Consider the following 13,888-nt stretch of genomic DNA (forward strand, 5'->3'; position numbering starts at 1 on the left):
GGTCGAGCGCGAAAAGCGTGTTGTACGATTTGCTGAGACATTGATCTGGTCGGAAGTTTTGTCGCCTTTCACACATTGGTGGCGAAGATCATACACTAAGCTTTCCCGCCTGATGATGGAGTATATCTGATTGCTGTCGTCTAGCATTTTTGCACTGTTCTTCCCAGACCGAAGACCAGGAGAACGAATTCCAGATCTCGTCGGTTGCAAGAGTTGCTATCTGTGCTTGTCGCCGAACTTCTCCAATTACGCTGTGCTCCGATATAAGCCTTTGGTTTTCCGGCCCTCCAAGTAAATTTTCGGTAGGTAAATCGTGCAGCAGCTGCTCCATGATAATGGCGAAGTGCTGTTGAACAGAAACGTAATAATTATCAACTCTTGGTAATGCAAATCCAGGGAGTTGTTTCTCTGCGGCGACAAGTGGCAGGAAGTCCTGATGGCCCTTTAGGGCCACGAAAAATGCTTCATTATGAAGACATCGCTCCTGCAAACACAGATTCCAGGGACATATCGGATCCGTCCATCCGTACTGTGAGCCTGTGAGGTCAACAGCGAATATCTCTCCCGACTTGAGCGTCACACGCCAACATTCATGGCGGTAGTCGAAATTGCTGAATGAAGGGCTGCCATCCGGTTCCATTGTGACAATCAAGGGCGGTTCTTTCAACAGAAACATTGCCACCTCGACTTTCTCAGCTATGTCTGTGAAAATGACTATCAGCTATCCACAGACCGTTAACCGGGTTTCAAATTCGGGCATACCGTGAAGAAGCCACTCAATGACACATTGCATATGTCTGACCGCGACATTGCACTGCAGGAAATTCAGTAAGATGGTCTTATCCTTTGGCGTTCTACACAAATTATTCGGCAATACAGTCAGAGGGCTCGTAGTCCCTGGACGCCTTTTAATGGTTTTTTCCAGACATCCGCTACGCAGGATCAAACGACGTGGGCTTTTCCATATGATTTGGTCTGTTTCATCTGCGTATATTTCTTCTCTATAGGCAAGCCATACTTTGTTGAGCAGTTCAATCGCCTGGCGAAGGCGAGCCTCACTCATAGGTACTCGGATGTCGATTGCGAAGTGGTAATGGTATAATTCAATCTATGACGCCCAGGATGTATAAGGCTGTCGAATCGTAGTATGACGCTTTTAGACTCGGTGCTTCTAAGTTAGATCAATAAACGAAGGTTGTCTTTCAACCAGGACGTTTTCAGGGTCTTATATACACAAAATATCAATTGAACTACAATGGAAAGCTGGACAACGGGAGAAGGTAAATGTTATATTCCTACCTCGCCGCGGGAGAAGGTGACAAAGTGGTAATGGTGGTGGTAAGAGTGGCACGCATACCTTACCTTTGCCTTCACCCTTACCTTACCCTTACCTCTCCTACCACGGCCGACCCACCTAAGCTCCCCAGGCCAGCCGCGCTGTTCCCGTCCGGCATCCCTCGGCGATTGTGACAAGCAGCGCAGACGTACAGTAGTAGTAGAACGCTTACTATATCCATCATTATCCTCATCGTCATTGCTTCCCTTGCCCCCCCTTACCTTACTGTACCCTTCCGCCCAGTCTTGACAATATTACAAACAAAGAAAGAAAGATAAACAACCGTTATTTCCTCCACCCGCTCTCTCGTCTACTAGTAAGCCTGCCTCCAAAGAAATCCCACGCGCTCGGCTGCCGGCCGCGTGACATCGTTAGAAAGCGGGCAAGGCAAAACCAAAAAAAAGCTTGTCACTAGAAAAAGTGTCGCACGCTGCGCCCGTGAAGTACCGAGACATTTTCTGTGTCTTTGGAGCTGGGCGACGCTACACTACTACTACTACTGTATGTCGTTCTTCATCAAGCGCCGTGCAAGCCCGCTGGACGCACGTGGATGGCTATCTCAGTTTTGGTTTTCAAGTCTCCGGTGTGAGGGTCCTTTTGCTATGTAGCTTGATGTCATTGGGGTCGATTCTTCTAAGACTGATATAATATAGAAGTAAAGGTGGGTTGATTAACGTACTAAGGATGCTGTAGAACTGTAAGTGTCGGAGGAACTTGGAAGATTATTCCCGGCTAGGTATACCCGCTTAGCGGCGGCGGTACTGGGTCTCGCCAGTATAAGGTGATGTGTACTGTTTGCAAGATGTCTGGTCACTGCTGCGCGATTTGAGCTCTCGAGGGCAAGATCACTGCAAAATAATGTCGGAAAAGGCAGGTAAGGTTGATGTGGGCGACATGGGCTGGGTAAGTTGGTGTGTTGTGCGAGGCAGTACTACTGAAGCATCTTGATATGCATTCATTAAATTTGAGCTGGGGGTTGTAGTCCTCCAAAAGAGTGATTGATATTATGATAGATATAGAGCCGTCTCAATAACCGCATATAAGCAAAGTGGTATCTGATGAAAATCACTCATCCCTCCCATCTCAAAGGCAATTGTACACTCCAAGCCAAATCAACACCAGCTCATCTGAGCATTTGTAACAGGAAAAAGCCTCGCCATCCCCAGCTCCAATCTTATATATATCTTCAATCCTCGTCTTCTCTGTCAGACTCCTGACTGAGCGCATATTCCCAGTCACGATCGGTATCAGCCCATATATCGTCGGCAAACACCGCTGCTGTCCAAGCACACTCGCAGACCGCAGCGATCAATGCGTCCCTAAATCCTTGAGCTGAATCGTTGCTGTCACCACCCGTTCCTGGCGACATGGTTGCCATTACTAGTGCTCTGGTCGCGTCATGCCTCGACAGAGAAGTCTGCAGACCCTCGTTGAAGTAACGCAACACCGATGCACGATGGTGGGGTCGCTTGTGCACTTCGGTGTCCCATCTGTCGTTGTCGCCGGTACTGCTGTTACCCGCATGTTCCAGAAGAGATAGACGCGAATCAGCGCTTCCATCACCCTCGCCGGTAGCTGGCTGCTGCGAAGGCGGGCTCGCCTGATAATCCCAGCGTATATCGAGGAGTTCTTGCCACGCGCATACAGGGTCAAACCAGCCGTATTGTGAGCCAGTAAGGTCTAGAGCCCAGAGGCTGCCGTCCAGGAGTGTGATTTTATATACTGAATGAAGAGGCTGCATGTTGTGGATTGTGGCTACGTTTGTAACCTCCTGCCAGACCTTGAAGACAGTACCCTGTACATGGAAGAACACCACTTCAAGAGATTGGATTATACCTAGAACCGATTTTGCTACCGTCAGACATTCTATCATGGTAGCTAAGAACGCCGATAGTCATGCTGATGGAGGGCATGAAAGATGGTAAGAGAAAGTGGATCTCACTTTGTAGAAGCCAGCGGCTGAGCTTTTCCATATGTTTGCATGCCATACCACAAGAGAACTGGTCGAGAAGGATGACTTCCTCACGCTTGTCGAGACAAAGCTCCTTTGGGCATCTATATATCAGGCCTGCCGGCCGCCTTTTCGGCGCTGTAAAGTGAGACACCAGGACGATGTTCTGCGGGTCGTCCCATCTTATGTCGACGATGTCCTGGTCAAAAGTTTCTTGCCGATATGCGTGCCATGCATCCAGTAGTATAGCTGCCGCACGTCGCAGCAGTGGTTCGGTCATCACTTCTGGTTTCGTATTACTAACTGGGAGGGGTATTACTGGGGATTGAGTCCGAAATCGTTCGACAGCTAGATGCTGCTGTGCGCTTGGGGACGGTACATCTATTTACTCCGCGAAGTATAGATAGTTATATATAGCATCAACGTGAACGAGTAGATCTTGTAATTCATGGTTGCGTTGTACGGCTGACAACGCTTGAGTATCATGAGGTCGTACAAGAAACGCTTGTGAGGGTGGTTCGTTATGCTTGCTATGCAACATCGATAGAATGTGATTTCTTGACCGGTATACTATTATTTCGAGTATCAGTGTTTGCGCACATGAGCGCACGTGGGTTGTGCAAGGTAGCTATCGTCAATCAAGCCTGGTCGCGGAGAAGGAACGTAACAGGTGAATTTCCACAAGCACTCTTAGGCAGAATACTATCGGTCATATACGCAGTCGCTGTGGGTTTCAGGTAGAGTTTCGATGCTAGCGATTGTTTGAATGCCAAACCACATGACGTGTCTGTGTAACATCTTGGTCGAGGTGGATATGCTGCACTTGCACGGGACAGATGACCTGGCACATCTATCATGCGGCAGGCGACGTGCCCATTAGCTGCCCAACGGTCCTGCAAGGAGACAAGTTTTGCTTTAATAAAGGGGTCGTGATGGCGAAGTTTCATAATAAGGACTGTATGAGTGATTGTGATACCTGCGAAGCCGTGAATACTGGAAAGACTGAACCACTCGTAAGCACGAAACTTCAGGGTACATGTATAGTGAGCTTGGCACATTAACGATCGAGCACTTAGGCGCTCAGTGGGTTGCGAGGGAACATCATAAATTAGAAAAGAGAAAGGTGCGTAGTTTGTGGAGAGAAAAGACCAAACCTATTGCTTTTATCTCATCTGACCTGATCCGGGAGATAACATGTGGGCATTTCATCATTCTTCAACCAATCCGTTTTACACGCTCAAATTCCTCTCTTTCCTCGTTGCGATAAAGACGTCGCCCATCTTGTCATTCCCAACGCCAATAATGCCTTTAGCAATAAGTAAATCAGAAGAGCAAAAGATGTGAACAGTCGACATCAGCAGGAGTTTTATGTTGCCTTCTTGGCGAACTCGACACGGAGAATCAGGTGACCGTAACCGAAGCCGTCCATCTTCTCGCATGCTAGCGCAGCATCAGAGCGATCGACGAAAGAAACGAAAGCGAAGCCCTTTGCCCTGCCCGTTTCCCGGTCCTTAGCAAGGAAGACACGAGTGACACGGCCGAAACGTTCGAACAATGCGCGGAGTTCGTCTTCTTCGGCGAACTCGGAGACCTGATGTATATAGATTAGTGTTGAATCTCAAAAGTGTTTGTCGCAAGAGAAAACGCACGTTGGTGACACGTAGAGTAGCCAGATCGTCCCTCTCGTACTTTCCACCCATTCTCTCGCCGCCAGCACTGCCACCGTTTCTCATGTGAGGAGGAACGTATGAGGAACCGCCCTTGCCCAAGCCACTGCCCAGTCCTTCCAGAGTCTTGGATCCGACCTCCTCGCCCAGGTCTGGGGGACCAGCTCCAGCCTCTCCCTCGGGTGCCATGGTGTCCTTGAAGGGACACTTGGTGGTGAAATGGTCGCCGGAACAGATACGACACTTGATGGCCATCTTCTTGAGAGCCTCGGTCTTCTTGTCCTCCTCGGCGCTGGGGGCCTCAGCGGCACCAGACTTGTATCCAACAACTGGTCGGAAGATGATGTTCTCACCAAGGGTGGTGGTGTCGCTGTGAGGGCCGGGTGCACGGTTTGCCTCAATTCCCATCTTGGGCCACTGTCTGCGCTCTGCGACTCCGGGCTTCTCGTAGATACGCTTGGTGATGGTTCGGATGCGCTGGGTGCGCTTGACTTTCTTGCCATCTTCGTTCAGGAAAACGGTGACGATGGTCTCGGTACCATCCTTGTTCTTGGTGCGTGTGGGTTGCGGCAGAGCAGAGGCGAGATCTGGCTCGTCGTCCTCGGCCCAGTCGGTGCGTCCTGGCGTGTTGGACATGATTGTGGTAGATGTGATGGTCCCTCTGATGCGTGAGGCTGTTGCGACAAGGAGAGATGCTGAGTGATGGGACAGATGCTTGTTGCAGGTTCTGACACTTTCTTGATCCTCACCGTCGTCTCTTTCAAACGCACTCAAAGCATTCTCCACGCGAATTTCAATTCTGCCAAGATTTACACCGGATCGGTGGTCGGGGCTGAAATCGCTCCGACTCCAGGTCGCCAAGACCCAAGTATACTCGATAAGCTGGACAGCCGCATACGTTATCATGCTTTTACTAGGTACCTTAATTACTCAGAGGCAAGGTAACGTATTCTAGGCACTCTGATTATCGATCTAACCGATTGCTATGTAAGCTGTTCTTCTTACACACATGCACTATCACACCGACGTTATTACCAAGCCTTCGCTCTCTCGGACAATGTCGCCCTTGAGACCATGAGCTCGCTTGCGTAAGGCCGTCGACGGCCGCGGTATGATTGTGAGGCCGCGCAGACTGTACGCTTCAGCAAAGGTATAAGAGTAAGCCTCGAGGCGCCGTGAACATGATTTATCATTCAGACATCCCTCCATCATCAGCTCTCATATCCGCAATCATCAGATATCATACCAATCAATAAGCACCTCACCATAACACTCAAGCATTCTACCATACCAATCAAGCACCTCAGCTCAACGTGATATATTCTCTACTGTCGTCCTTTCCCTTTTTTCTACCTTCCTCATCAATCACCTCTTATCCCTCTGCGATAGCAAAAGAATACACATAATTGCAATCATGTCCAAGGGCCTACTTGTCACTGGCGCCACAGGCAAACAGGGTGGCGCTACTATTGATGCACTGCTTACTGCCCCCGGTGGTAGCGCTTACACAATCTTGGCCGTCACCCGATCGGCTGCCACATCACCTTCTGCACAGCGTCTGACCTCGAAGGCGTCCAATGTCAAGATTGTACAAGGTGACATGGATGACGTTCCGGCCATATTCTATGCAGCCAAAGCTGTACATCCTTCCGGCGTCTGGGGGGTCTTGAGCATTCAAGCGCCAGTGGGCAAAGGGCAAACGGTCGAGAAAGAAGAAATCCAAGGCAAAACCCTCGTCGACGAAGCTCTGAAATCTGGTGTCAAGCAATTCGTCTATTCATCTGTGGATCGCGGCGGTGACCAAAAGTCGGCTTCCACCGCGACTCCGGTCCCACACTTCGCAAGCAAGTACAACATTGAGCAACACCTCATCAAGCAGGCCAATGGTAGTGGCATGGACTATACGATCTTACGTCCGGTCGGCTTCATGGAGAACCTCACCCCGGATTTCATGGGAAAGATGTTTGGCGCCATGTGGATCGCATCTCTACCTAAAGACCGCAAACTGCAGCTCGTATCCACTACCGATGTCGGCCATTTCGCAGCTCAGGCGTTCCTTCGACCTGAGCAATACAAGAATCGCGCCCTCAGTCTGGCCGGTGATGACCTGACCTTCGCCGAGACCAGCAAGATATTCAAGGAGAAGACAGGCAGCCCTGCCCCTCATACTTATAGCTTCCTGGGCCGCGCCTTGATGTGGGCTGTCGGAGAGCTGGGTATCATGTTTACTTGGTTCAAGACTGATGGCTACGGTGCCGATATCCCTGCCTTGAAGAAAGAGTATCCGGGTCTCAAGAACCTTGGCGAATGGCTTGAGCAGAACAGTGCCTTTTCGAAGAAGGATTAATTGGATCCATAAGGTATCAATGAATCGCCGTTATAATGGACGATGGTGTTAGCACAAAAGACAAGAAAAACTGGTTTGAATTTTGGCAGGAAGCTTAATGACATATGACGCCTAATATTTAATCATCTATTCTAATTCAATTGCAATTTCATCACAACTCTTGATATTTCGAATGATTTCTGATAGTAGAAAAAAGCATATTGCCGAAGCATGACTTACTGTACGTCTCTTTTGTCAGGGCATACAGACTGAGCAAACAAGCAAAACGCCTCATGTCTTCCCCAATAACCCCGCACATAAGTTACTGCATCCGAAAGCCCGCAGCTCTTTTCCCTTCCCCCACCATGACTGCCCCGCATCTAAGAAACAGAAGGCGACCATCAAGCCTCGGACGACAACTTTACTACAGTAAGATAGTATGACAAGCAGGTCTTCTCCGACTGCATATTGCCGGCTGTATCCACTGGAATAAGGGTACCATCATCATGTCGAAGCCTCAGCACCAAAAAACCCCACACAAACGATTGACCTCCAAAAGTAAATAGATACGATGTCCAATCTCGCACTCTTCGCTTCGCGTCTCCTCTGGCTTGGCTTCGAGAGCGTAAGATTTCGCTTATAAATTGGTATCCTGATTGATTGTGGTTCCTCTGTGCGTCACTGAAAGCATCTTGCTTGCTTGCTTGCTTGCTTGCTTGCTTTCTTGCTTGGATATAGTCTGCCATCTTCATATCATCCATCAGATACTCAATTGAGCATCTCTCCTCGCACTCGCACTCGCACTCACGCAATGTCTTCCGAAACGATGAAAGCAGTGGTGTTCAAGGGCCCGCACAGCGTGACTGTCGAGGACCGGCCTGTTCCCAAGATCAAGGAGCCGACGGACATCATCGTCAAGGTTGAGTATACTGCGCTATGCGGTAGTGAGCTGCACGTCTTTCGAGGCCACCAGCCCAGTCCTACGGGCTTCATCATGGGCCATGAGTTCACAGGTCGTGTGCACGAGGTATGTGCGAACTTGTGCCTTGAGTTCGTACCACTGCTGACACCAGACACAAGGTCGGCTCGTCAGTCAAGAACTTCAAAGTCGGCGAATTAGTCGTCTCCCCATTTACCACCTCCTGCGGCGCGTGCTTCTACTGCGAGCAAGGCTTCAGCAGCCGCTGCGTGAAGTGTCAACTCTTTGGTAGCGCGGGACTCGATGGCGGCCAAGCAGAATATGTACGCATCCCTCTAGCAGACACGACCGCATTCGGGGCACCACAGGGCATCTCGCCCCACGCTCTGGTGCTCATGGCCGACATCTTCCCGACCGGCTACTACGCCGCGAACAACGCGTACAAGCACTTCACCTCGGACCAGTACTCAAAAAGCACAGTCGTCCTCCTCGGTCTAGGTCCAGTAGGTCTCTGCGCCCTGCTCAACATCCTCGACCACAAGCCCGCGCACATCATCGCCGTCGATTCTGTGCCCTCGCGTCTCGACCTCGCCAAATCCCTCGGCGAGGGCAAAGTCGAGGCCTTCAACTTCATGACCAACGGCGACGAGCTGAAGTCCCGCATTAAGGAATTGACCGACGGCCGCGGCGCCGACGCCGTCATCGAAGTTGTGGGCTTGTCGCCTGCTCTGCGTCTGGGCTTCGATCTCCTGAGACCATGGGGCATCATCTCCAGCGCGGGCGTGCACAATGCCGAAATCCCTTGGACCGGCAACGAGGCGTACAATAAGAACGTCAGGATCCAAATGGGCAGGTGTCCAGTTAGGTCCATTTTCCCTCAGGCGCTCGAGAAGCTCGAGGTCATGCAGGATAAATTGGGCTTCATGGCTGATCGCGTCATGGGCCTCAGTGAGGCTGTCGAGGGCTATGATTTGTTTGATAAGATGAAGGCGCAGAAGGTCATGTTTGATGCTACCAAGTAAGCGATAGGGGCATGTTTGTTTTCTCGTGATTTGTTTTTGCCTCTCCTGGCAACTTCTTCTTGATTTCATGAGTATTTGGAAACTCATGTATTGGATGGTGTGAAGACTTCTTGCAATTGAATCTGGCTGGTGCCCTTACGAACACCGCACAAGTCCGCTGCTCTTCTTGATACCTCGCTCTTACCATGTCTCTTCTTGTCAATACCCCGCTTTCTGGATCCCCAAGAGTCTTTTTGCGACTTTGAACGTTTGGCAGTCCCACTCTGAGTGAAGTATTTCTGAAATGAATTGTAAACTTGATAATAGTCCGTGTCTTATCTGCTGTGCATGTTTGTCACACAAACACGAGTGCCAGTCGCGCCTGTCTGCGCCTGAAATTTGACTGAATGTCCCATGTGCCTTGCATGTTTCTCGAAACGCCCCCCAATAATCCCCGAATTGCACCAAAAATTCGCCCTTCTTCATGGGGTTGTTTCCTTGTCCCCCAATTCCCATGACTCCCCCATTCCTTATCCAAAGCCTGATCTCCGATCCTTCGGTCTCAAGAACGGCACGTCGGCCGATGATTGAGTGAATTTCCCATGATAAAAACGCCGTCATCAACACGTTGAAATACGAGGAGATGCACCTGTTCCTCTTGATTTCCTTTTTTTTTCTCTTTCCTCCTCTTGTGCATGTCCTTCTCTGCGTCCTGTCTACTTCTTTACCTCCGAATGGAAATTGACTCCTTAATTGACCTGAGCGAGCAACTCTGCCTCAAGGATAAATTTTCCCTCCTTGTACTTCTCTGCAGGTTCGTAGGCCTTGTCATATTTCCAGCCGACAGTCTCCTTGCAGTGGCGACAGTATATGTCGCGGACAGTGTGACGGCCCGTCGTCATGTTGCGTTCGGTCGCGTCGCCCTGAGTCACGTTTACGACCGAGTTGAATAGGTAAGCTTTGCCGTGTTGGCCTCTGAAATTCTAGAGAAGAGAAAGAGTGTCATTGTAAGCTTATTTACAGTCATTCGGTAGGATTTTGGAGTGTGAGGGCGTCATCTTTGAGAGAGGTAGGGGCAGTCGTATCGTGATCAGGCAGGCAAACTCACTCTACTGATGATTTCATCGTGATCTGCGAGGTGAGTCTTGCATGCTTTACAGCCATAGATCCTTGAAGCGTTGAGATAGACGTTGTATGCGAGACCCATGTCGTCGGAGTCTGGTTTGTGGGTTGGGCTCAAGGTCGCTTCGAACGACTTGAAGTAAACGACGAGAGCTGACAAATCAGACGAGAGAGTCAAGACGACGGCAACAAAGGGGCGGCAAATTGTCAAAATTCAAAGAGCGAAGCTGCACGTGGTGATCGAGACAAGATTGCCTAGGTATAGGCACGCAGTAGAGTGACCGAAGACAGTGTTCTGGCGTCAAGCTACGACGAAGACTCTTGGACGCTTCTCGAAAGACGATGGATGGATGGATGGATGGAGAATCGGCCAGATTCAGCACGAGACAGGATTTATGGCAACAGGCGAGCTACTGCAAAGGTGCACGCCAGCTGAGGGACGTGTTACACGAGACAGTGAATTGGATGGAGTGTTGGCGAATGACTTGGTAGCTGTTGGAAGGAAGGCTTGGTCGGCTTGAAGCGGACTTAAGCGAGCGATAGGTGGAGCAATCTAGCCGCAAATGGGGACGGGATATCAGTAAGGAGGACCTTTGATGACGAGCCTGGCTGCTGGATTCGTATGTAAGTAGATAAACGTAAGCATATAAGTATATGCGAGACAGTGGACTGCGGAAGTGAGTGAAGATCGCAGAAGTAAGCCAAAGGACGATGGACGATGGTTGGCTGTAGTCTGGGCGCAGAGCATGTGGTTCGAAGAGGGCGGGGCAATGATGATTAGTGCTATCCTGTGATCGTCCTACTCTGTATTCCAGGGCAGCTTCTAATCCTTAGGCGGTAAGGTGCCCTCTGAGTACCTCAAGGTCGTTAGAGCTAACTGTTACAGGCGACACTGTGAGACCTGAGTCGTCGGTTTACAAAAGCCCATCACGTGTACAGCACAATACGATGAGCGAAGGCTAGTGCGAATATAGCCTCGTCTCAAACTACTGCTATCTCATCTCAAGAGCAGCCAGGTACACTATCAGAAAACCCACGGATAAGCAAGTGACAATCACCCATCGTGCGCTTTTCTCCGTCAATGCTCAAAGGTAAATAAATAGCTTCACTGATATTCCGGGTCAATAACATGCCGTCTACGGTCCATCAGGCCCCAGGATCCTGTCTGCAGCACTGTCACCATGAATTGGGCAGACGACAGAGCCTTTGCATGCTTAACCTTGCTTATCGTCCCCGCCAAGGTTGAACAGCATCAAATGTCCTTGTTCCTACATATTTGAACCTCCCAGCAGAGTGGGATCAAATGAATGACCCTTCCGGATATGCAGGCTGAAGTATCGACGCACTCTGCCATCTGCAGTGTATCTCCGATCGCTTATAGCAACGATAATTGGTACCTCACTTGTAGGCAATCGATTGTTCAGATCAACGACCATCTGGAACGAAACAATGTTATTATCGTACCAGCTCTACAATAATGTCCCTTGGTAGGACTTGCCGGGAAGAAAAATTGCGACACTGACTGCAGGATGACAGGGGCTTGTGAGCCGACAAATCGCCCCGTCCACGACGAGCTGCAAGACTGGGAGACCCAGCACAATTTCAACTGCAGGAGAGTCTATGGAGCAAGATAATCGACTGTATCTCGGGAATGCAGTACCGTGCCGTTGAGGAGTGATGCAACTCCATCGACTCGGTGTCTGCCGCTTGCTCATCGACAAACTAAAGACGAGGACCCGACCGTTCGTGAGAAAGAGTCTCCAAGATCGGAGCCGCTTCAACAGGCTCTGTCTTTCCGCTGAGTGCTGTCAGCACGTTGAGAGGCTTCTTCTCTTTCAGTCGCACGACCCGTTCGCTTGTGATTTCCCAGACGACGGGCAATTCGGTGTCAGTCCATGACTTCCCAGCCATGAGCTTTACTAGCCCTGGGGCTGCGGTGAAGATGCGTGCCATTCCACTGCGTTAAGTTTTATATATCAGCCCTCGTGTCGCGTAGATATACGTTCAACCTATAGCACTCGAGAGATTGCACAGGAAGACTTACTGTCCGTGATGACCAGCACATATCCACTGTCCTGGCAGGTTTGGCAGCTGCCCTACGAAGGGCACGGTATCCGCGCTCTGGTCAATGGTCAGCTTTTGTCCACAGGAATGCAGCAGGTACACCACGACGCCGTGGTTGACTCACCCAAGCGATGATACCACTCCAACCATCGTCATAGGCTATTCCAGAGTGTTCTGCAGTCCAGCCCGGGAGATGGGATTCTGTAAACTCCTTGATTGCGTCTGAGATGGTTTCGAAGCTGGTCAGTCCATCGTCTGCGTACTTTTGCGGATGCTCAGACAACCAGTTCTCGAATTTCCTTTGGCCTGGGTTTGATCCACCAAACAAGATCAGATCACCGCCACTGGCACAATTTGGATTGATGCTAAACAAGGCCCCATCAGGCAAGAGTACACCATAGGAGTTCTGGAGGCCATTGGATCCGGCAAAGCTCACAGGGGGGACGATCTTGTTGCATATGTGTGGTGAAGGGCGAATGAGATCACGAAGAGACGGTTCCAGCGCAGGGCTGTATGCATTGGTTGCGTGGATAACCTGCCCGCACTCGATCTCGCCGCGGTCGGTCTGAACCATCCACTTTCCTGGGTTCTCTGAGGAGGGTTTCACAAACGCAGCTACAGTGCGAGTCTGGAGGTTGACCCCGTTCTTCAGGTTTTCACGCATGATATGGGCCGCAAGCTTCCATGGGTATAGTGTTGACGCTGACCAGGCGTAACAAGCCTGCGCACCATCGATGCGAGATATCTTGGCTGCTTCACTGGGTTCCGTGGTAACCTTAATATGGTCTACCTTGCCACCAGCCGCCCTGACACGCTCGAATTGGTTGGCTGTTCTAGCAGCTACCTCTGGAGTCATGGGAACATCCAGCGTGTCGCCTACCCAGAGGTTGCAGTCGACGTCGTTCTCACGGACGTACTGTACCATGTCTGACCATGTCTGCCATTCATTGGCCAATATCTGTTTGAGTCGCAACCATTAATCAACAGTGTCTCCGCGAGGGCCTCGTAGAAAGTCAGGTCAAAGACGTACCTTAAGGGCCTGCTCGTTTCCAAAAGCCTTTTCGTACGCTTCGAACCCGCGGTACTGATCTGGCTTGCAGTGACCAGCATTGCGACCAGTAGCACCAGAACAAAACTCACGTGCCTCGAGCACCACTATGCGTTTCTCAGGCCAGGTTGCCAGGCATTCTTTGGCTACCAAGGTGCCTGTCAACTATTGCAGAGAACAAAAAAGTCTTTGTCAATTGTCCGTGAAGCTCGAGGGAGTAATGCGCGACTGTACTTACGCCAGAGCCTATAACCACAATGTCTGTAGATACAGGTAACTCAGGTGTTGTGCGGTGGTTCAGAAGAGCATCGCCCTGCACACCTCGCAGCCAATATGATATCGACTGACCATTCTGCTTTGGAAAGCCCGATTGCTGAGTGAATTTCTCCGTGGACATTTCGCCAGTAGCCTACTTGAACAGCCTGCAAGCCACGTTCTTTGACCTCTGCCGACG

The 13,888-nt window shown here is 50.4% G+C and overlaps 7 protein-coding genes across 7 annotated transcripts; 2 read left to right on the forward strand and 5 right to left on the reverse strand.

Moving 5' to 3' along the window:
* Positions 1 to 88: 88 nt before the first annotated feature.
* Positions 89 to 1,063, reverse strand: AAFC00_004541 (uncharacterized protein; the record flags this gene model as incomplete). The annotated part of the gene is made up of 2 exons (XM_069348176.1): positions 89 to 702; positions 763 to 1,063. 2 exons carry the CDS (start codon positions 1,061 to 1,063, stop codon positions 89 to 91), a joined length of 915 nt encoding a protein of 304 aa, XP_069196617.1.
* Positions 1,064 to 2,522: 1,459 nt separating this feature from the next.
* Positions 2,523 to 3,567, reverse strand: AAFC00_004542 (uncharacterized protein; the record flags this gene model as incomplete). Its single annotated transcript, XM_069344200.1, has 2 exons — positions 2,523 to 3,172; positions 3,279 to 3,567. 2 exons carry the CDS (start codon positions 3,565 to 3,567, stop codon positions 2,523 to 2,525), a joined length of 939 nt encoding a protein of 312 aa, XP_069196618.1.
* Positions 3,568 to 4,653: 1,086 nt separating this feature from the next.
* On the reverse strand, positions 4,654 to 5,590 carry AAFC00_004543 (uncharacterized protein; the record flags this gene model as incomplete). The annotated part of the gene is made up of 2 exons (XM_069344201.1): positions 4,654 to 4,878; positions 4,937 to 5,590. The coding sequence occupies 2 exons, from the start codon at positions 5,588 to 5,590 to the stop codon at positions 4,654 to 4,656; spliced, it is 879 nt and encodes a 292-aa protein (XP_069196619.1).
* Positions 5,591 to 6,368: 778 nt separating this feature from the next.
* Positions 6,369 to 7,301, forward strand: AAFC00_004544 (uncharacterized protein; the record flags this gene model as incomplete). Its single annotated transcript, XM_069344202.1, has 1 exon — positions 6,369 to 7,301. One exon carries the CDS (start codon positions 6,369 to 6,371, stop codon positions 7,299 to 7,301), a length of 933 nt encoding a protein of 310 aa, XP_069196620.1.
* A 790-nt stretch (positions 7,302 to 8,091) lies between these two features.
* On the forward strand, positions 8,092 to 9,221 carry AAFC00_004545 (uncharacterized protein; the record flags this gene model as incomplete). Its single annotated transcript, XM_069344203.1, has 2 exons — positions 8,092 to 8,307; positions 8,361 to 9,221. The coding sequence occupies 2 exons, from the start codon at positions 8,092 to 8,094 to the stop codon at positions 9,219 to 9,221; spliced, it is 1,077 nt and encodes a 358-aa protein (XP_069196621.1).
* Positions 9,222 to 9,949: 728 nt separating this feature from the next.
* Positions 9,950 to 10,407, reverse strand: AAFC00_004546 (uncharacterized protein; the record flags this gene model as incomplete). The annotated part of the gene is made up of 2 exons (XM_069344204.1): positions 9,950 to 10,183; positions 10,309 to 10,407. 2 exons carry the CDS (start codon positions 10,405 to 10,407, stop codon positions 9,950 to 9,952), a joined length of 333 nt encoding a protein of 110 aa, XP_069196622.1.
* Positions 10,408 to 12,044: 1,637 nt separating this feature from the next.
* On the reverse strand, positions 12,045 to 13,831 carry AAFC00_004547 (uncharacterized protein; the record flags this gene model as incomplete). Its single annotated transcript, XM_069344205.1, has 5 exons — positions 12,045 to 12,279; positions 12,367 to 12,443; positions 12,511 to 13,344; positions 13,417 to 13,599; positions 13,673 to 13,831. 5 exons carry the CDS (start codon positions 13,829 to 13,831, stop codon positions 12,045 to 12,047), a joined length of 1,488 nt encoding a protein of 495 aa, XP_069196623.1.
* Positions 13,832 to 13,888: the final 57 nt, after the last annotated feature.

Source organism: Neodothiora populina (genome assembly GCF_041146345.1).
Source record: "Neodothiora populina strain CPC 39397 chromosome Unknown canker_contig_3, whole genome shotgun sequence".
Classification (NCBI taxonomy): Eukaryota; Fungi; Ascomycota; class Dothideomycetes; order Dothideales; family Dothioraceae; genus Neodothiora; species Neodothiora populina.